At 37.2% G+C, this 22266-nt stretch overlaps 1 protein-coding gene across 3 annotated transcripts in view; it reads left to right on the top strand.

Moving 5' to 3' along the window:
* RASSF6 (Ras association domain family member 6) overlaps positions 1-22266 on the top strand; it is a 41976-nt gene that overhangs the window by 8012 nt on the left and 11698 nt on the right. For 2 of the 3 annotated variants that reach the window (XM_008052936.2, XM_008052934.2), the window contains exons 2-4: positions 7996-8074; positions 12650-12789; positions 19213-19307. In XM_008052936.2, coding sequence (XP_008051127.1) covers positions 7996-8074; positions 12650-12789; positions 19213-19307 — 314 coding nt within the window. The remainder of the gene's footprint in view (positions 1-7995; positions 8075-12649; positions 12790-19212; positions 19308-22266) is intronic. The other variant, XM_008052935.1, reaches the window with a different exon arrangement.

Here is a 22266-nt window from a genome sequence, read left to right as displayed (position 1 = left end):
AGAGGAGTTACACAGAATTTGAAGCTTCCTGATAATTTGAAGTTTGCATTTTTACTTCAATCAAGATAGCCTACCTCTCCACTACTTCTCAGTTTTCAGACTTTGGAACCCAATCCCTTCATTTGCAATGGAAATGTGAATAACCTACTTTGCTGGCTGAGGAGGGTCTCTATGCAAAGGTTGAAAGGCATTCTTTCTTCATCATGTGAGCCAGGGGAGGAGGCCAAGGCAAGAAGACCTGGAACCATGACTGCTTATGAAAGAGGGGTTGAAGTTTGCAACTTAAATTTTAGGGCTCCAGCAGGTCGAGGCTACGGTGGATGGGAGCGGCTACTGCACTCCAGTCTGGGCGACTGAGTGAGACTCCAACTCAAAAAAATAAAAATAAAATAAAATAAATACATAAAATAAATAAAAAAAATTTTAAATTAAAAAAATTAAAAAATAAAAATAAATGTTAGGGCTCAAGTGGATAGTAACAGAGGATAAAGTGAATTCAGAGAATTCTGTCCCTGTTTGCGGACATAAGTAATAGGGAATGATAGTCTGTCTTGGCAAATGGCTTAATGAAAAAGCTTTATTTAATTATATTCTGTGTCCTTGTATTTTCTGATTCTATCTTTCCAAAAACATACAAGAGTTTATATTATGTTTCTATGGATTCCAAATTATGAAAAAACATGAATATATTATACACTTATATAGAATTTGTAAAATGTACAGAATTACAATATATGAAATAAACACCATAACCTGAATTCCCAACAAATAATCAATTTACATTACCTTTACATGTTTAATTCATACTTCTGTTATAAAAACATAAATTTTTAAGTTCAACTTTTTGAACCTGACATATGAAATTGTTAAATAATCTCACTACTAAAATTTGCCATTATAAAAAAAATCAGTGGGAAAAAACAAAATGCGCAAGAGAACAAGTTAGTGTTTTTCATCTGCGTCAGCTTTTCATCTGTGTGAAATGTTTAAGGTTTCAGCTCTAAAATGTGGCAACACACACCGCAGAACGTTCTTCCTAATGCTGCTGTCATAATGCAACTCAGTGGCTGCCTGATTTGAACTGTAAATATTTTTCAGCAAGACTTTAAGAGGCAGAAATAACACAAACTCGGGAGGCACAGCCAAGCGTGGCCAAAGGCCAGCTACGCCTTAGGCTGCTACGCTGGGCTGTGTTTTCCTCTGAAGTTCATCCATACCACGTGAAAGTCCCTGAAGCTTGTGTTGAGTTACAGAGTACAACACTATTTTTGCTTTGCCCTTAGTGGGTCCAAATTGTAAGAGTCACTTTGTAAAGAGTAGAACAGTTCTTTGGCTTTCAGGAAAGGAATAGGATAGCCATTTATTTATGATGTAAATCATTATTAAAACAAGGAAAAACTCTTAGTACAACTAATATTTAACATTCATTCTAAGGATGCAAGGCATAATTCACTTCCGCCCGTCATCCTGTACTGCGTCTGTGCACGTTAGTTTATAAAGTCAAATAAAAATTGTTTCTTCCAGCCAGCAAAGCAGCCTGATAAGATTAAGGAACTCATTTCTTGCTAAGTTCATTATTCATGGCAGACGTCAGAATGGGGGGTAATTCCCATCTGTTGAACAGCTGCAATTCAGGCCACAAAGTACAAAGTACACCTAAGCATTGAACAGCTCACGCTGGTCCACTATTACTCATTAAGACCAAGCCAGAGCCTTAAAGGAAAAGAATCCTGGGATTTCCTCAGCACCCCTCTCCCCTTGCACACCACCCCCAAGGTCCCTCTCACCCTGGATAGCTCTCTTCCAGCGCTGTGATGAAGAATCCAAGGAGTCCATCAGCAAGGAGGTTCCTCTCCCTGCAGTGCCTGTGTGGCTGGGTGCTGGCTTCCATCCTAGGGAAGCTTATGATTTAGATGTTCATTTAGCTAGAAGTCCAGTTTGTAGGGACATTTGGCATTCCTCAGTTTAGTGAAAACACCATTCTTGTTAAATACTACGTGATGATGTTTAAAAATATCGTCATTATATATTGTAAAGCAGTATTTTGTGTTCAAAAAGCCAAAACCTTTTCCTAGAAAGTCAGTTTCTTGTGTCTCACATATAAAGTATACTTGAACACTGTGTCTGTTTCTAGGGCATCCCTGTGGCTCTAGACATTACAAGTTTGTAAACTGGAAGACTGGACATAGGATCCATTTCATACTACCCATTTTAAAGCTTTAAAAAGGTCATTGAACAGTCTACACTAAACTGTCGGGTCTACACTTGGTGGAAAACTCTTTGGGGATGGAAGGCAAAAAGGACATAGATTTTGTTTTCTTATTTTGGAGGAGGTCCATATGTATGTAACATTGAGGTGGACCCTAAAAGCTTTCTATTATAATTATTGCTGTCAGGTCATAGTGAATATTAAATCAGTATCCCCTTACTGACTAAGGACTGCTCAGAAAGCACTTGAGTGATTGCCTTTGAATCTTCTAAACCAGACATTTACTAGTTTGTTTAGGTCTCTTTTTTGGGCATCAGGTTCTCCTACCTTTCCGTGAAGCATCATCTCGTTCCTGCACCTCTACCCCACTAGTGTTGCAATGATCTCACTCAACTTGCTGCCTCCATGTTGTCTTGGGCTTACATCTGTCTTCCACACTCTACCTAGTGGTCTTTAGTATCATCATGCCTTTCTCCTGCTTAGAATCTTCAATAGCTGCCCATTACCTGCAGAGTGAATACTAAGTTCCTTAAAATGTTTCATGGGCACATTAGTTTCTCACCACTCTCCATTTTACACGCTATATTTGCAGAATCTCAACTTTGAGTTTTTTCCACAATCTATAGAAATAGCTACTGTCCTTGTGAATGTTGTCTCCTTTGCCTGGTAAACTCTTCATGCTCTTCTTGTTTAATTCTTCCCCCCCCCACCACCACAGTTTCACTGTAGGCAGCATGTATTCCTTGAAGCTCTTACCCACCCTCCAAGGATTACTGAGGCCTTTTGCCTGTGCCCACACAGCAACTCTGGTGTGTATGAATAGTGAACATTGGTGCAGGCCTTCTGTGAGGGGGTGGAATGAGAACAGAGGCAGATGGTCCTTTTGACAATAATTATTCAGTTTCTTGTTCCCCTAATGCCAACAAGTCAAATTAGAATGTTACACACTAACATTTCATTCTCAAAGTTATGTCAGACCCCTTGCTTCATCAGGTACATAAACTCATCATCTTCAAAAGTTCCTCTGATAAGGAATCAAAAGAAATATTTAGAACTGATTGGTGGTGATGGATCAAACCTGGAATCCCAGCACTTTGGGAGGTTAAGGCAGGAGGATTGCTTGAGGCCAGCCTAGGCAACATAGCAAGATCTCATCTTGCTTTTTTTAATGTATTTCCTTTATTTTATAATATACCCCCCAACAGTATCAGAATAACAATGACAATACAAATATTACAACTGTAACATGATCATTTAAAATAGTTCAATAATTTATTGCATATGCTTTATCCATTTTCTCCCTTTTAAAAATAGTTGTATTATATCTATAATGTCGCAGCATATATACACAGTTCTACATACTATGCCCTTTGTCTTCATTTAGTTTTAGTCCCACAAATAACTACACACTTAATGCTCACCACCAGTATTTATGTAAATGTCTCTCTAGTTCTTTAGGTGGTCTGAAGTTCACAGTGTAATGTATTTTAAGGAAGAACCATGTAAACAATATTCACTGATTTCTTTCTTGTTGATTATACATTGCATCTTTTATACTTTGGAGTCGGTCTTATTGGATATAAAATCTTCACCTCACATTTTTTTCTTGAGTATATTAAAATCGTATAAAAAAATATTCCATTTTCTTACGGCATATAGCATTTCTGTCAAATGCATAATGATAATCTAATTTTCTTTGTCTTCTAAACCACTTGCTCATTTTGTCTAGATGCTCAAAGGATTTTTTTTCTTCAAACTGTGATTTTTTTTTTTAGAGTAGCATTGATGTTAGTCATTGGGTTGATATTTTCAGGTATATAGTATATTTTTACTATATAGCTTTAAATATTATTTTTAAATTCAGTAAAAATTTCTTAAATTGTATTTGATATCTGTTTTGCTCCCTTGCTTTATTTTATTTTACAAAGATCCCACTGTCTGCTTATTGATTATTCTTTGCCCATCTCAATATTTGTCACCTTCACTTGATTTATTTTATTGCTTTTCTTATTTCTTTTTAAAAACACTCAGTTTTGTATTCCTCATATTTAGCTCAGTCTTCATTTAAAAATAAATTTTAAATTTTATTTCTGATTATTTACTGAGTTTGGTGTTTCCTTTCTGATTTTTTTCTAATTCTATTTTATATTGTTCTTTCAGGTCATGTATTATTTTCCAAATGTCTTTTTGTTCATTTTGAAGTTATACATTATAGTTTTCTAGGCTTGTTTCTGTGACATACTTTCATTGTCTTTAAAGATATTCTTCTTATTTTTATTCTCACTTTTTAAAATAATAACTTTGAATGTACTTGACCAAAATTTGTACTCACTGCTCATTTTTATATGAATTTATTTCATCCTGAACCTTAGTAGAAGGCAAGGTACACAACAGCTTTTCTAGCTTCTCAGAGTCTCTTTTTCTGGGATTTTTGTTGTTATTTTTCTTAAAATGTTCAAAAATATAATTACTCACTTTCTGAATTTTCCTGGTATTGTTTCCTACACTACTTTATTTCTTTTTTCCCCTACTGTCTATATTCTGCTAAATTTTGATTTCACTCCCAGATATTTGTCCTTGGTATGAATTTCTGTCCTAGAAAGGAGCCCTGACCAGTCACGTTCAAGCTCATATGGACTGCTTCATCCCCTTTCAGAACCTGCTAAAGAACTCCCCCATTCACCTACTCCCAATTTTATCAATTGTTTACAAATTAGTAAGATTTGTTTTTTAGCAATATCTACTGTGTATTTGAAGTTCTTCGCCTTCAGGATGTTCACATGCCCCATTGCTTCTCTCCACTTCTTTCCACACTTGACAATAATTCGTCAGCTTCTTGTTCTCCTAATACCAACAAGTCAAATTAGAATGTTACACGCTAACATTTCATTCTAAAGGTTATATTAGACCCCTTGCTTCATCAAGTACATAAATGAATCATCTGCAAATGTTCCTCTGATAAGGTACATGCAATCAAAAGAAATATTTAGAACTGACTGATCATGGTGTCTCACACCTGGAATCCTGGCACTTTGGGAGACCAAGCCAAGAGGATTGCTTGAGGTCAGCCTAGGCAACATAGCAAGACCTCATCTTTACCAAAAAAGGAACGCATTTACCATTGCTTAAGTTTGTTCACATAACTTCTAAATCTTCTTTTCTAATTTCTTACTTGCTATTGTACCATTAACTTACCTAATTTTGCTATAATACTTTAGTTTACTGAGCTCTCACTTTCTTCCACACTTGATCACAAAAGATCCTTCATATGATGAGAAAAGGATGGAAGATTTCTGCAGTGTCCAGCAAAATGGATTGTGGAAAGATTTTCTCTGCAAAGGGCCGGGCTACAAGTCTTTTAGGCTTTGTGATCCATATGGTTGCTGTCACATCTACTCAACTCTGCAGTTAAAGTGAGAAAGCAGCTATAGACAACAAGAAAGTCAATTAGTGTATCTATCTTTCAATAAAACTTTATTTACAAAACAGGCAGCCTGGGACCACAGTTTGCCAATTTCCTGGGTCATTTGGAGACTTATTTCAGTTGAAGAAGATTAAGTCAGACTCTCTTCATGTACACAAACATTTTCCAACTGTGTGTGGTCCTGAGGTAAATACTTTGAAGGCTACTTATATCATATCACATAATGCAATTTTATCAGAAATGCAGACTGAGGAAATGATATTATATAAAGCTCCAAATGCTCTCATAACAACTCTCATAGCTCAGCATATCAGGAATTGCATGCTAAGTGACCCCGAAATTTCTGTTTGGTTTTCTGACACTAAATAATGAGAGCTGTAAAAGTGTTCATGTTCTTTACCAGTTGTGCAGTTTTTAGGAAATATCTCATAGCCATGATCTCAAGGCAACAAAATCAACGTGCTCAATGATCTTTAAACACGTTCATTAGCATTAAAAATTTACAATAATCCAGTTGGGAAATGGAACAATGCCATGGAGAACTTCTATAGAATATTTTTGATGGTAGTTACATGGAATATATTGATCCTTGGAAATGTGCATATTGAAATTTACAAGTGAAAAAAAATCTAGTGAAAAAATATGTTTACATGATTTCAAGCATGTTTAACTCAATAGATATAAATTCTGTCATTCAATACTCAGTAAGTATTTATTGAATAAGAACCTACCATGAGCAAGTTTCTGCTCTAAGCTCCAGGAGCACAGGAATGAATAAAATAGACCAAACTCCCTGCCCACCTGGAGCCAACAGCCTTAAGAGAGGGAGACAGATAGTGAAGGTCAAAGGAATTTTAGCAATTGAAATACTTGGAATTTTAATATCATGGGCCTTTTTTCATAATATTATTTATATAAAAAAGCTCTTACCCTTTGTTATTTATTTTTAGAAATGAGAATTTTCTGATAATTTCACTCACCCAGAAATTGCTGAGTTTCTACTACGTGTCAAGTACTCTTCCAGCACAGAATATGGTGTGAACAAAACATGTAAACACCCTAATACTCATGGAGCTATATTCTAGTGGAGGAGACAAAACATAAGCTAAATAAGTAAATACATGGATGGTTAGATGGTGACTCAGGGGAAGGTAAAGGAGGAAAGTAAGATGTGAAATGTTGGGAGAGGGTGAACTTTTAGATTGGGTGATCAGGAAGGACTTCTTGAGAAGGTGACTTGTGATGACAATTCAAGAAAATGAATGAGCTGGCAATGTGAAAGGTTGGGGAAGATCATTCTGGGCAGAGAGATCAGTAAGTACAAAGGCCTTGAGATGGGTGTGTGCCTGGAATATCCAGGGAACATTAAAGGAGGAAACGAGATGGAAGAGGCAGCAGAAGACCAGATGGCATTCAGACCTTCAAGTCATTGTAAGGATGTTGGCTTTTAATCTGAATAATGGAAAGGTATTGGAGAGATCTGATCAAAGGAGAGAGATGGTCAGGTTTGCCTTAAATTAGTTTCTGCTGCTGAGAAATAGGCAAGAGACAAAGGGGGGCTTTTAGCAGGATGTAGCAATGATCCAGGTGAGAAAGGATAGGCACCCCAAGACACAGAGGGAAGGGCAGATGATGGAGGAGTGGCAGGAAACAGTGTTCCCACTCTAGAGGCCACCTGCCACTAAGGGTGAGGCAACTCAGGAGCAACGACCATTCTTACTTTTTTTTGCCTCCCTCTGTCACCCATACTGGAAGGCAGTGACACAATCATTGCTCACCAGAGCCTTGACCTCCTGGGCTCAGATGATCCTTCCACCTCAGCCTCCCAAGTAGCTGGGGTTACAGGCATGTGCCACCACCCCGGGTTAATTTTTTTATTTTATGTTTATATGTAGGAAAGAGATCTCACTATATTGCCTAGGCTGGTCTCGAACTCCTGGACTCAAGTAATTCTCTCGCCTTGGCTTCCCAAAATGCCAAGCACAGAGACCATTCTTGAACCATTGCTGAATTCCAGAGGGAAGCACAGTGTCAGATACACACTAGTACTTGATTTAGGTTGGTTAATATTGCAGAACAACAACAAAAAAACCTGAAGCCAATTTTCTATTTTGTGGTTGCCTCCTGCTACAGAACACTCTCCTCACCACCCTTGCCTTCATCATGTTGGCTTCTTTGGTTATTTACTTATGAATTAGTGCCTTCAAGATTTGCGATGACATACATTAAGTTAAAGTGACAGATAGTAAAGATTCCATTGAACCATTTCTTTCTATCTCAGACCTTTATGAACTGAAAGTACTGTTACCGCCTTTTACTATTAAAAAGTCTAAAACTGATTGTAACTGAACTTTTTTTTTAGGGAACAACTTAATTATTTATTGAAGACTTATAACATTTTTTATGAGAACCAGAAAAATCTGCATATTGTATATGCACAGGTAAGCCCATTGAAGAAATGTAATGCAGTTTGATATGGGAGAAATAGGTGAATGTTTAACTTGATTATGATTTTTTTTAGACTATAAGATTCCAGGCCTGAGACATCTGTGACTTGCTAAGCATTTTGGGGATAGAAATGCATTTAAAAATAATTTTCAAAAAAGGAGTATGAATATCTTTTGACAATTTCACTTGAAATCTATCACACTACTTCTTAGAAATGTACCAGAATGTGTATTCAATGATGTTCATTCGTCGTGACATCATTTGTGATGGAGAAAATTTGAAGATATTTTGAATCTCTACCAGTGGAAGCTCATTCAGATAAACCATGATGTATCTGTAACATCGAGCTTGATTTGGCTGTTAAAATGAATGAGTTGGATTCCAATAAATGTACACTATATTATAATAATAACAAATTTTAAAATGTCAAAGAAACAAGTCAGAAAAGTCCTGAAGCTGGAAAGCATTTTTAAAGGTGCAGTTGTCAGACTATTATACAAGGTGGCCGTCTTCTTCTTCCTCCCCTCCTCCTTCTCCTCCTCACCTCCTCTTCCTTCTTCCTCCTTCTTCCTCTTTTCTTCTTCCTCCTTCCTCCTTTCTTCTTCCTCCTTCTTTGTTCTTTTTAATTAAAATGTTTCATTATCTACAGATCTCTCTATTCAGTCTTGTATTCTGATGGGGATCACTTCATATATTTACAATATCTTCCCACCCAAAGGAAACATGAGAATTTTCTACTCCTGATTTAAGTCTTCAAATTTGATGGCACAGCACGGTCTTTAAGCCACTATGATTTGGCTTAAATCTGCAGTCTGAACAGAGATTTACAAAGCACTCTGGCCCTTACTACTAAGCTTAAATGGTTTAATTCAATTGAGTATTTCAGTTACTGTCCCAAATTTAATAATATGCTGAAGGAAATGACCCAATAATTTATAAAGAAATGGGCTAATTTTAAATGATTTCAATGCTGTCCTATGTCTTAGATTTTTAATATATGTAATTCTAAAAATACAACATTTTGGAAAAGATCAAAACTTTAGGAAAATGATGATTAAAACCTGAATTCAACAGTTTTTACATAAATCATATCCTTTAGGAAAATGTTTGAGTTTGGTGCTATGAACATTTAAGTTGAAGCATGTATTTTCCAATTCTGTCCATCAATGCTCTATTTTCCATGCATAATTTATTTAATTTTTTAAGTAAAAATAAGCTTATATCTTATATAATTTTTGAAAACGATATGAAGCGACATGCCAAGTGAGGCTATTAGATAGCTTAGTTACTTAATTTTTATACATTGGTCAATAAAATTGTAATCCAAAATTTTCCATATCTTCTAACTTAGTAAGGAGTGATAGACACTGTTACAAGGAGCAGTCCATAGATGACAGTATATAGCTTTGTTCATCTCTGATTAATTACCTAATCAGGTAATTAAACAAATATTTATTGTGTGTCTACCATGTGCCAAACACCATCAGCTGGAGATATAGCAATGAAGAAATGAGCCAGAATGTCTTGTTTACTTGCTGTTCACATTTTACCTGGACAAACAAGAAACAAAGAAGAAAAATGTGTAGAATATGTCAGATGGTGAGAAGGACTGTGAAGAACAGCAAAGCGGGGAAGGGTGCTCAGGAACCCAGGAAGGATGGGGAATAGAGTTTTTGATCCAAGACTGAAATGTGAGAGCATGAATCATGCAGAAGTCTGTATAGGGCACGCCTTCCAAGCAGAGACAGCAGCCTGAATAAAGGTTTTGAGCCTAACTGGTGTAATGGAGGCACAGCAGGGACCTGTCTGGTAGGGATCCTGTGAGAATGGGAAAGTAGCAGATAATTGAAGTGAGAGTGATAACTGAGAAGAGGAAGATGCCAGCGTAGGTAGGGGTCTTGTAGACAGATGATCATGAAGCTATGTATTCATAGTTTGCACTTAAAAAGATGGGAAGCCACTTACATTTTTAAAGGATTTCTATAGCTACCAGGAATATATAGAAGGATAAGGGAAGAATGAAGGAAGCCAGATAGAAAACGATTACACTAATCGAGGCTAACAATTGCAATAGGTTGGATCAGAACGGTAGTGGGGGACTTGATATTCCCATATCAGGTATATCGATTTAAGGTAGGGCTGACAGGACTTGTCAATGCATTGAGTGTTAGGTGCAAAAGAAAGATGAAAAGCAGCTCTAAAATTCTTGACCTAAGCAACTGGAGGAATGAGGATGCTGTTTACTAAGATGGGGAAGAATGAGAGAGGGAAATATTTATGCCAGAAAGATCAAAAGTTTACATTAGGAACATACTAAGTTTGAGGTCAAGTAGGCAGTTTGACAACTAGAGTTCAGGGACAAGGTCTGGGCTAGAGATATCAAGTTTGGAATTGTTAGTTTATTTTATTTTTATTTTTTTGAGGCAAGGTCTTGCTCTGTTGTCCAAGCTGAAGTGCAGTGGCATGATCACAGCTCACGCAACCTCCATCTCCTGGGCTCAAGTGATCCTTCCACTTCAGCCTTCTAAGGAGGTGGGACTACAAGCATGAGACAATTTTCTGATTTTCTTAAAGACATGGTCTTGCTGTGTTGAACTCCTGGACTCAAGCAATCCTCTCATCCCAGTCTCCCAAGTGCTGGGATTACAGGCATGAACTACCATGACCAGCAAGGAGCTGTTAGTTTAGAGACGGTATACAAACATCCTTGAGATGACCAAAGAAATGAGTGTAGATCAGAAAAGAAGAGGCCTAGGGACTTAGACAATGTAACTAGAGAATATAAAAAAGCCTTCCTGAATGATTTATTTAGTTAATCTCTAAGAAGATGTTTTCTGATACTAGAAAGTATCCTGAAATTCTTTATATAAAAAGAAGCATTGTCTAATAATAGATGGAGTATTTCTTCTTGAAAACGAGAATTAAATCATTTCAGAAGAGCTGTTATCCTGAGTATTTAATGTAAAGGATTCATTGGAATCTAATTAGGCAAAGAAACAATGTTATACATCAATAGCTAAACTATAGAATCCACACCATGTACTGCCATTGCAAATAACAAATCATGTTTGGTTGTAGAAAACAACTGGTTGGTTATCTTAACCTCTTAGTAATCTGAAATGTAAACTCAAATGTGGAAGAAAGAGCAAAATTTTTGTTTCAGAAGTGATTCCAAGTACATTTATCATACAAAGAAATAATAAGCAGCAGTATTTATTGAGAAACTATTGAATGTCAGGTACTATAAATGAGAGATTATTATAATGTCCATTTTTCAGAAGAGGAAGCCCAGGCTTAAAGATGGTCAGCAATTTGTCCAAAGGCACACAGCTAGAAAGTGGCAGACTCAAGATTTGAATACAGGTCTGTCTAATTCCAGGGTCTGGAATTTTCATTATAATCCCAAATAAGAACTGAGTTTTTAAATTTTGTCTAGCAAATGATTTTTCATAATAATAGTAGTTAATAGATGTTTTAATACTTATTGGATGTTTGCCATATGACTTGTTAGTTTTTATGTTTTCCAAAATTTCTGTAACATATTCCTTTGACAATAGAAAAGGGTTTTTCCATGTAGAAGAAGAAATAGATATTTCTACATAAAATAAGCTCTATGGGAACGTACTTTGGCCTTAATATTTCTTTATATCCACAGAATAAGTAAATGTTCAGTCCATATTTGCTAATTCTTCTTTGCCTGCATAGCATTCCTTCTTTGGTTATACTACCATATTTCCAATTTAAAAGAAATTCTTCAAACGCTATTGATTTTGCAAAAATATTTCTATATGTTTTGCATTTTACAGTGTTTTCACATACATTATTTTACTTGTTTTGCATAATAACTTTATGAGTTAAATTTCACAAATGAGAAAACAGCCTCTAAGTCTCTGAATATCTGTGTTTTCTGATTTCTAGTTTTCAGCAAAGCTTTAAAATCTGCTTTCATTTTATATTAAACAGAATTAGAGAATTAAAACTTGGTGGCTCAGCCTTTAATCCCAGCGCTTTGGGAGGCCGAGGTGAGTGGATTGCCTGAGCCTGCGGGTTTGAGACTCACCTGGGCAACTTGGCGAGACCTCATCTCTACAAAAAATCAAAAAAATTAGCCGAGTGTGGTTGTGCGCGTCTGTAGTTCCAGCTACTTGGAAGGCTGAGACGGGAGGATTGCTGGAGCCCAGCAGGTCAAGGCTGTGGTGGCCAGGAACGACCACTGCACTCCAGTCTGGGCAACAGAGTGAGACTCCAACTCAAAACAAAATAAAATAAAATACAATTCCATTTAATTGAAGGATCATAGAGTTCAGAAAACATTTTAGCATATTGTGTCCCCTGGTGGACATTCCCTTATTGTTATGACTTAGTTTGCTGGGCATAGCTGTGTTCAAAAATAAAAGAATGTTTTAAAAATAGAATTATTTTATAGATTATTGAGGAGCTAAACAGTCTCCCCTGAAGTTCCTTTTTAACTTATTAAGATTTCTTCTGAACTTAATGCATACATCTTCAGTTAAAATATATACCTTCTGGAAATAATACAAAAACAATTTGGGGGGTTTCTTCCTTAGACTGAAGATGGGAAACCAATTGTTGAAGGAATGCTGGACATTTTCTGGGGAGTAAAACGACCTATACAGCTGAAAATACAAGATGAAAAACAAATTCCTTCTTTTACTACAAAGTCACTAGACGTCTTTTCCAGCAAGGGGTAAGTTATCTTGCATGTCTTTAACTCCTTAGAAGATGATCTTCTTTCTACTTTTATTGTATGTACTCTTAAAAAGGGAAGCTTATGCTTGTGTATAAACGCGAATACACGATTTCATTTAATCCCCCAGCAACTCCATGAAGCAGGTGTTCAGAAACCAAGGCTATTCAAGGTTAGTCATTTGTGCAAGATACCCTGCTAAAATGTAGTAGCAGCACCGAATTGGACCTTAGTTCCAGGGGCTCCCAAGCCCGTGCGCTTATCTCACTGTGTTGCTTCTCTCCTGGAGACCACCCTCCATGGGAAAAGACAAAATGTAAATGCAAAATTTGACTAGCCCTGGCCTGGTCTCCAAAACAAGGGGATACCATTTAAATTTCTCCTCTCCTTGGAACAATGGGCTCTTCCTGCTTTCTGGAAGGCAGACGTCATTATGCTCCATCTGATTGTCCTGATCCTTTCAACAGAACACCACAAAGCACATTTGAAGTTAAATAAGTGCACAAAACAGTTCCATGTGTGGGTTTATACAACTGTACCTTGAATATCCAAGTGGAGCTGATGTTTTTCATTATCCCTCATAATTTTTAGAAAAATAATAAATATTCCCAACAGGAATCATACCTTTGAAAGTTTCTTCCTCCCTCCCTCCCTTCCTTATCTCTTTCTTTTTAGTCCCTGACTTCTCTTTTTAACCCCTAACTTCTTTGTATATACATTGAGATAGCAAGTCTTCTTTTCATACGACTCATCCCCCCATCTATTTTTATCTTTTATCTTTATTTTCATTTTTGAATCAGGTTCTCACTCTGTTGCCCAGACTGGAGTGTAGAGATGCAATCACAGTTTACCACAGTCTCAACCTCCTGGGCTCAGGAGATCTTTCTGCCTTGGCCTCCCAAGTAGCTGGGATTAAGGGCACATGCCACCACTCCTAGCATAGAGATGGGATCTTGCTATGTTTCCCAGGCTGGTCTTGAACTCCTGGACCTCCTGCCTTGGCTTTCCTAAGTGCTGGAATTACAAGCTGAGCCACCACATCTGACCTAATCCATTTTTTAGATGAGTTAGAGTTCTATCAGAGGAGAGGACAATTTTCCCAATCCACTCTTTGGCCACAACTAAGGAAAACCGGATATCATCTTAAGGGAAGTCCGCTTTTCCTGTGGATAAAATGTTTAAGTCACACCATGATTTTCACCTTGCCAACATTTTCCAAACATTATGCTCCAGCAGTGCTGAGTGTTTTGTAATTTCCTACACATAGTCATGAGGTTTCTTACTTTCCTGACTCTCTGCCTGGAAGTCTACTTGCTTCTTAACATTCATCTGCTGACTCTCTTCAATCAATCCATTAAGACTCAGGTCGGATCACATGTTCACCAGAAAGCTGTTTTTGATCCCTTGGCCTACACTAGATGCAGTGACAACTTTTCTCTGCCACTTTCAGAGTATGTGGTCAATTGCATTTGTGTACACCTGTCTCCCCCTTCCTGAACTTCTCAATAGGAGGGAATGTGTCTTCTTTGTCTTTGCATCCCAGTGCCCAGCTGTGTGCCTGGCACAAAAAGGGACTTCAAAATATAGCATAGAGTGAAGCCCTCAGAAGCTTGTGGTTACATTACCTTTGCTTTGTTAGGACAACTCTGTCTTCCTGTATCTTGTGACTGGTCTTCATCCAAGATAAGAATTGCCGATGAGTTTAGGGGTCAGTGTTTAGGGAAGGACAGAAGGGGGTCTGCAGCCTCAGGCAGCCTGAGGAAGCCCTGCATCTTTCACTTTGGGTACCCTATGACTGATGGGTTACATGATTCTAAGTGACCAGGAGCATCATGAAAAAGAAGAAATTACACATGGCCCTGATTTTATAAAATGATACAAGTGCCAGGTGTGTGGCTCATGCCTGTAATCCCAAGACCAGCCTGGGCAACTTGGCAAGAGCTCATCTCTATAATAAATCAAAAAATTAGCCAAGCATGGTGGCTCATGCTTGTACTTCCAGTGACTCGGAAGGCTGAGGCAAAAGGATCACCTGAGCCCAGAAGTTCGAGGCTGCAGTGGCGTGAGCATGACACTGCATTCCAGCCTGGGCGACAGTGAGACTCTGACTCAAAAAAAAAAAATGGTACAAGGTATAAATTCACAATATTAGCTACCTAAGAAGCCATTGCCAGGTTCTTTAAGCAGCCAACTCCTTTTGGCGCATTTTAATTTTTTGATTCATGATCACATAGTAAGTATAAAGCATTAAACGAAGATGTCAAAGAGATGAAGTAGGGTGCTTGTACTATCACATTATTATTATCTTGGAATGGGCATTCCAAGATATCTTAAAGTTTTATTTTATTTTTAACTGACAAATAATAATTATGTATGGTTATGGAGTACCATGTGATGGTTTTATCCATGTATACATTGTAGAATGAGCAAAACAAGCTAACTAGCTTATTCGTCACCGCAAATATTTATCATTTCTTTGTGGTGCAAACATTTTTTAAAAATCCTCTCCTTTAGCTGTTTTAAAGCATACAATATATTATTATCAACCAAGATTTTTTAATTTTTCAAATTTAAAACACTTGCTGCTAGCAATTCTGAATTTTTGAATGAGTTTCAAAACCCCTGGTGAACAAGGTAGTAGTGATGCTTCTCCATATATTGCAGCAGACTATAAAATAGTATCCTCATGATACTTTTTATAGAATCCATTTGCATTTTGTGTTGTTTATTAAAACATTGCTGTGAGCTGGGCATGGTGACTCAAGCCTATAATCCCAGCACTTTGGGAGGCTGAGGCGAGAGGATTGCCTGAGTCTGCGGGTTCAAGATCTACCTAGGCAACATGGTGAGACCTTGTCGGTCTCTACAATAAATAAAAAAAAGTTAGCTGGACATGGTAGCGCGCACCTGTAGTTCTGGTTACTTTGGAAGACTGAGGCTGAAGGGTCGCCTGAGCCCAGCAGATAAATGCTGGGGTGGGACCGTGAGCATGTCACTGCAGTCCAACCTGGGCAATGAAGTGAGACTGCAACTTAAAAAAATAAAAATTGCCGTGAAGCAATCAGCAATTGTCTCCTTTTATTTAAAGGTGGGAATGACCTAGAAACCTTTCTTGGCTTGTCCTTTACCAGAATAACATTACTACCTGTGCAGTTAATCAGGTTTCTGATTGGCAAGATTTGGGAAAAAAAGATCCCACTCGTGCATACACAGACTCACACCACACGCGCGCACACACACACACACACACACACACACACACTCTCACTCAGGAACAATATTAGATTCAGTTGTGATTAATTGCCAAGAATATTTTCTAGAAACCAGCTGAACACTCAGGCAGGAAGGTACAACATTATTTGATTTTTTTTTTTTGAGTCAGAGTCTCACTCTGTTGCCCAGGTTGGAGTGCAGTGGCACGCTCACAGCCACTGTAGCCTTGACCTGCTGGGCTCAGGCAATCCTTCCACCTCAGACTTCCAAGTAGCTGGATCCACAGGCAAGAGCCACCACACCCAGCTATTTGTGTGTGTGTGTGTGTGTGTGTGTGTGTGTGTGTGTGTGGAGTCAAGGTCTCGCCAAGTTGCCCATGTGGGTCTCGCACCCCGGGACTCAGGCAATCCTCTCATCTCCGCCTCCCAAAGTGCTGGGATTACAAGCTTGAACCACTGTACCCAATGGTACAACATTATTTGAAATGGCATTTCCCTGACCTCTGGTTCTCTAATGGGGTGCCCAACCATCTAAGGCACTATTTCGATCCAATCCTAGACATCCTCAGTCTGATTGCCACCCCTGAAGTAACAGATGTGTGAAATCTGAGCCTTAAATTAAATTGTGTAAAGAAATGAACTTTTCCCTTACTCTTACATCTTTTCCCTGTTACTTTTCTCACACTGGGCATCTGTGGGTAGAATTTATACCTCTGCTTTTTGCAGGATCACAGATTTGATATCTCCAGGGGGAGAATTGAAATAAATGATGTAGAAATTACATGTTCATCTTCAGGAAAGGCTGCAGTCTTGCATCTTTCAGGTCCCCCTTTGAGAGAATCATCAGTCTTGTCATGTTAGTTTGTTTTAATTGTGTTTGAAATGAGTCACACTGAGGAGGTATCAGCTTAATGGGAGTGGTAGGAGCTTAAAAATAAATCTGGTTGTTTGAGCTCTGCCCTTTTAGTATCCCTTATGGAAACAATTTTATGGACATTATGTTGATCTCTCATATCTGGTCCAAGTGTTTTGGAAATTTTTCATTAAAAAAAAAAAACAGCCTCATTAAGATTGTTTGCTTACACTATTTTTCCTTTCTGTTTTTAATATCTTTCCAAAGTCAACTTTTGCATATTTTGGATAAGTCGTGGCAGAATGACATAAAGAGCAGAAACTGGACAGGTGTGCATTTGAATAATGGCAGTCACATTGGTTTTTTTCTTACGATCTTGATAAGGAAGTGGCTATTTGTCTATCAAATTTCTACCTCCTTTTTAGTTTGCAACTCTTTAGAAAACCTCCCCCACAGTTTCAATTTGCAAATGGTATTCATCCTGAAGTTTGATCGGGGCAACACAAACAGTCCCGTGTTTGGGCAAGTTAAACAATTTGGTATCACATGAATTTCTAACCAATTCTCTGAAAACTCTGGATAACTGCCCTCTAACTTAGTCATGTGACAGTTCTATGGTGTGATACTTCAAATTACATAATCTAGAGCTGAAAACTAGTATTTTCTGCTGTAGATGGTATGGAGGAAATGTGACCAAATGCTGCATATATTGAGCCATGTTTGGCCCTCTATTTGTGTGGCATCTCTAAGCTGTAACAAAGTAGGGGCAGCTGTTATATCTGCCAGGGTCATCAAGAATTTGTCTGACATTCTTAGGGATTATCTTCCCCCACAGGAAATAGCAGCAGGTTGCTTTGCATTTTTACTTTCTATTTTCCATTGATATTATAGTCTTTTCCATTTGCTAACCCTCCTTCAATGAGAATTATACCCGTCCCCTTTTTAGTAGTCTGCTATAGATTGGGGGAAATGGATAATTTTATTTGCCACAAAAGTAATTAGATTCTGAGTCAGGACCTAGTCATTCTCCTTTGAGTTAATATTATTACCTATAGTTGGACTTTATGACATTTGATTGGCTATGTTCGGGATAGTAGAGTTTGCCGGAAATTAACAAATACTGTGTATTAGGATTACCTTCTCTACTTTATAAGGCTATTGTGAGACTGAAATTATATAACTACGAAAAGACTTCAAAAGAATGCAAAAGTAAAGAGGATGAATTTTTCATATTCACTACTATTAGTATTAATTAATTATTTTTCGTTGCCAACAGTGACATTTGGTTAGAGTTAACATCATACATTTCCTATAGGTGAATATTTTTTGGTCATAATGAAAATAGACATTGTGTAAGTTATCCCTAGATAATAGTGTCCATTTGCCTAGAGAGATCCAGGAATACCTTGGATCCCTAGTGGTCCTGGCCCATCATGTATGAGGTGGAAACAGATGAGGGTGATGATGGTGATGATGATGATGATAAAGATGAGGATAATTATAGGTTTTAAATGCATATCAAGTACTTACTAAGTGCAGAGCACTGTTTCCAGAATTTTATACAAATTAATTCTTTGAATCCTGACAACAACCCTAACCTGGCTCATACTATTATCATCTCCATTTTACAGATGAGAACACTGAGGCATAGAGAAGTTAAATAACTTGTTTAAAGCCAGATAAATAAAATGAAAATAAGTGAAGGCCTGCTGTAAAAATAAGCATTTGTCAGGTTTATTTAGTCTGAGCTCTAGGATGCATTGAAAATTTCTGGTATTCTGTATGAAATAATAATTTTCCCGCAAAAAAGTTTCTCATACATTTTTCTCCTTTGTAAACTGCATTTTCTTAACAGTAGTCAAAAACCTTAAACACAGATGTCATATCTTATTATTTTGGAGCCACTATCTTACAAAATTTAGGTACTCAATACATACCAGCAGGATGAATGCCAATATGTATTATATTTTATGTATGTAAACATTGTGTTATATCTTAACTCTCATAAGAGTATTGTAAAACATCTTTATTAACAATTGTCCATGTTGGTTTCTACCAATTCCATTTGGATGTATGTTTTACAGAATCTGTATAACTGCTGTTTCAGTGTGTAACAGAACTATTTTGTCAAAATGACAAGATATACTCAAAAAATACAGTGGGTAGTTAATACACATGCTGACCACTCTGGCATGAATATAATTTTAATAATATCATAAAAATTGTCTTAACTTTGGATGTTATATTCACCTACAGATGACCACACGTTGTACTGTATTAATATTGTAGATCTGAAAGCCATCACATGTCTTAATATGAAAGGAATTAATGTCATTTATAAGATTTATTACTTTTCAGAATGACACGCTGGGGGGAATTTGATGATCTTTACCGTATTAGTGAGCTGGATAGGACCCAGATTCCAATGTCTGAACCAAGGAATTTCCAGGAAGGTCAGTATCAAAATCTTACTAATTGGGAGATTTAATTTTTCATCAGTGTAAATCACAACTCCAAATGTTTTCCTGAAATCTAACATTTTGCACATTACTATTCAATTAACTCATGTTTTATAGGTATATGAGATAAAATAAATTATATACACAATGTATTTTTTTAAAACTCTTAGGATCATAGTATCTAAAGTCACTAAAATGTAAGTATAATGTTTAAGAACCTTACCTTGTTATACAAATAATGATTTTTTACTACATAAAGTCACTTAGATTTATTAGATTAGAGAGAGCTAATAGTTTTAATACCGTTTGTATTCATAAAATGTTTTAATATTTTCCCCCAAGGATTAAGAGCATATATTTTTTCTTAGTAGCTCTATGAGGGGGGACCCCCAAAAATGGAATTATCTTTTTGTGGAAGGTGGGCCCCTTGTAGTATACTTGAAATTTGTTTCTCTGTATCAGTCAACCAAAGTTTTTATCTGGAAGCTTTGAGAAGACTGTATCATGATTTGCAGAAGAAACATTCCCCGAGTTGTGGCAATCAGGTAACTGGCTCTTCTACCATGATAACGCACCTTTCCACCCTGCACTGAGTGTTCAGCAGTTTTTGACCCAAAAACTCATGACCCCCATGCCTCACCCTCCCTATTCACCCGATCTCACCTGAGCAACTTTTTTTGTTTCGCCGAATGAAAAAGTCCTCAAGTGAAAACATTTTGCCAGTGTGGAAGAGTGAAACAAAAAGCAACAGGCATCAAAATTGACAAGTTAAAAAAGTGTTTTGAGCTGTGGAAATAGCATCTTGATAGGTGTATTACATAAAACAGAGAGTACTTTGAAGGTGACTGAAGTTTAAACATGTCAGAATAAATAACAATTTTTTACAAATAAATTCCAGCTTTTTTAGGTCCCCTTTCATATATATTAGTCTAAGCCCCTTTGAACTGACCTATTATGTTTTTAGAAATTGAGTATCTTGGTTAATAGGTATTAAAATGACATTGCTTCTCAGAAAGAGGCAGTTTTACTGGAGTCAGTTATATGTCTGATGCAGTTATTTCAAAGGTTTATTATGAAAAGAGACATCTACTTAAGTATAAAATGGGTTTACATCAAACTTGGCAAACCAATGGGAAATGCCAATTCTAGTGACATGTGACATTAGTAGTTATAATAATAATGATGATAATATGATAGTAATAATAATGAAACTGGTAACTATCATATACTGGGACACTGCTAAGTGTCAGGTATGATATTTTGTATTTTACATGGGTTTTTTCAGGCAACTCTGTGCAGATTTGAGGAATAACTGATGCTGATAACTGAAGATGGGGGAGGGGTGCAGGGGACAGGATTCATGGACCTGAAATGGGCTAAACTGGGTCTGATGCTACCAAGCTGATTCAGACTGAACAAAGGTATCTTGTTGGCATTAACTTCACAACCCTACCAACAACTTCCAGTGTTTAGTTGTTGCTCTTGTTTTTCAAATCATTCTCAATTCTGCCCTCTCTGCTGTCTTCATAAAAACCCAGATCCATGGCAGTAGTAGGAAACTGCCAGGGAAGGTGGGAGCACACCTCATCAAAAAGGGTACCTGCATAATGAGCATTTGTATACCTAACCCTGAATTGTACCCCACATCTTCCAAATTAAAAATTTTTTAAAAAACTCAGATCCTATAACAAACATGATGTTCCTTCCAGGGTTCCCTTTTCTTTGTCTTATGGCAGCAGTTTGGTGCATCAGGGACCCGTTTTGTAGATGACAATTTTTCCATGGACTGGAGGTGGGGGGTGGTTTCTGGATGATTCAAGAGCATTACATTTATTGTGCCCTTTATTTCTAGTATCATTGCATTGTAATGTATAACGAAATATATAGCACCAGTGCCTAAGCTCCACTTCACATCATCAGGCATTAGATTCTCATACAGAGAACACAACAGATCCCTTACATGCACAGTTCACAATAGGATTTGTGCTCCTATGAGGCTCTAATGCCACTGCTGGCCTGACAGTGGTGGAGCTTCAGCAGTAATGCCAGAGATGGGGAGCAGCTGCAAATATGGATGAGGCTTCGCTGGCTCCCCTCGACCCCCGAAGCAGCTTACCACCTGCTGTACAGCCAGGTTCCTAACAGGCCATGGACCGGTCATGACATGGGGGTTGGGGACCCCGGTCTTGCAGGATCTTTACACCTTGTTATATATAGACCTTTCCAATTACCCCTTTTAGAATACTCATTAAACCCAAGGAAATCCCAATATCTTGGCATCAAAGATACCATAAAAATATGTTTGCATTTAAACATCAGTGCCAGAGAAAGATAAATATCTCACGCTTATTTGATGATATACTAATTACAATAGAATATTATTTTAAATCCTAAAATAAAATAGAACACAGATGCCACCAATTTTTTACATAAGAACATGCTTAGTTAAGGAAATTGGAAAAGGTTTTATCCTTTGTCTGCATACAAGCAGAAAAGGAGGCAGAAGGTAGATTTGAATCTTCTGCATATTAGGTTAATAATACATTGAAGCTCAGTTCAATTTCATTGAAACACCCTCTGTGCACCCATTAGATACTAGATCAGTTCAATACCATACTATAATTTTGTATTCTAAAATATACTGTAGGAATCACAATTTTAAAATAAATTGAATAATTTAATAACCATATTTTGACTCGTAGATGATGGATCACTGTTGAATATGCATGACTCAATGAGAAGCAATAATAGGACAATGGGCAATTACAAAGAAAAGTTGTTCATATCATATTTCTGTAATGTTCTGGAAATAATATGTGGAATTATCTCTGTGGTATATTACTAGTAGGCACTAGTCCAAAGCATACTATCCTTTTGCTTTTATAAAAGATGATGGGCCGGGCTCGATGGCTCAGCCTGTAATCCCGCGCCTTTGGGAGGCTGAGGTGAGTGG

This window comes from Carlito syrichta, unplaced genomic scaffold (assembly GCF_000164805.1).
Source record: "Carlito syrichta isolate Samal-C Ts95f unplaced genomic scaffold, Tarsius_syrichta-2.0.1 Scaffold287690, whole genome shotgun sequence".
Lineage (NCBI taxonomy): Eukaryota > Metazoa > Chordata > Mammalia > Primates > Tarsiidae > Carlito > Carlito syrichta.
The sequence above is the reverse complement of the archived record's forward strand: the minus strand, read 5'-3'. Positions and strand labels throughout refer to the sequence as shown.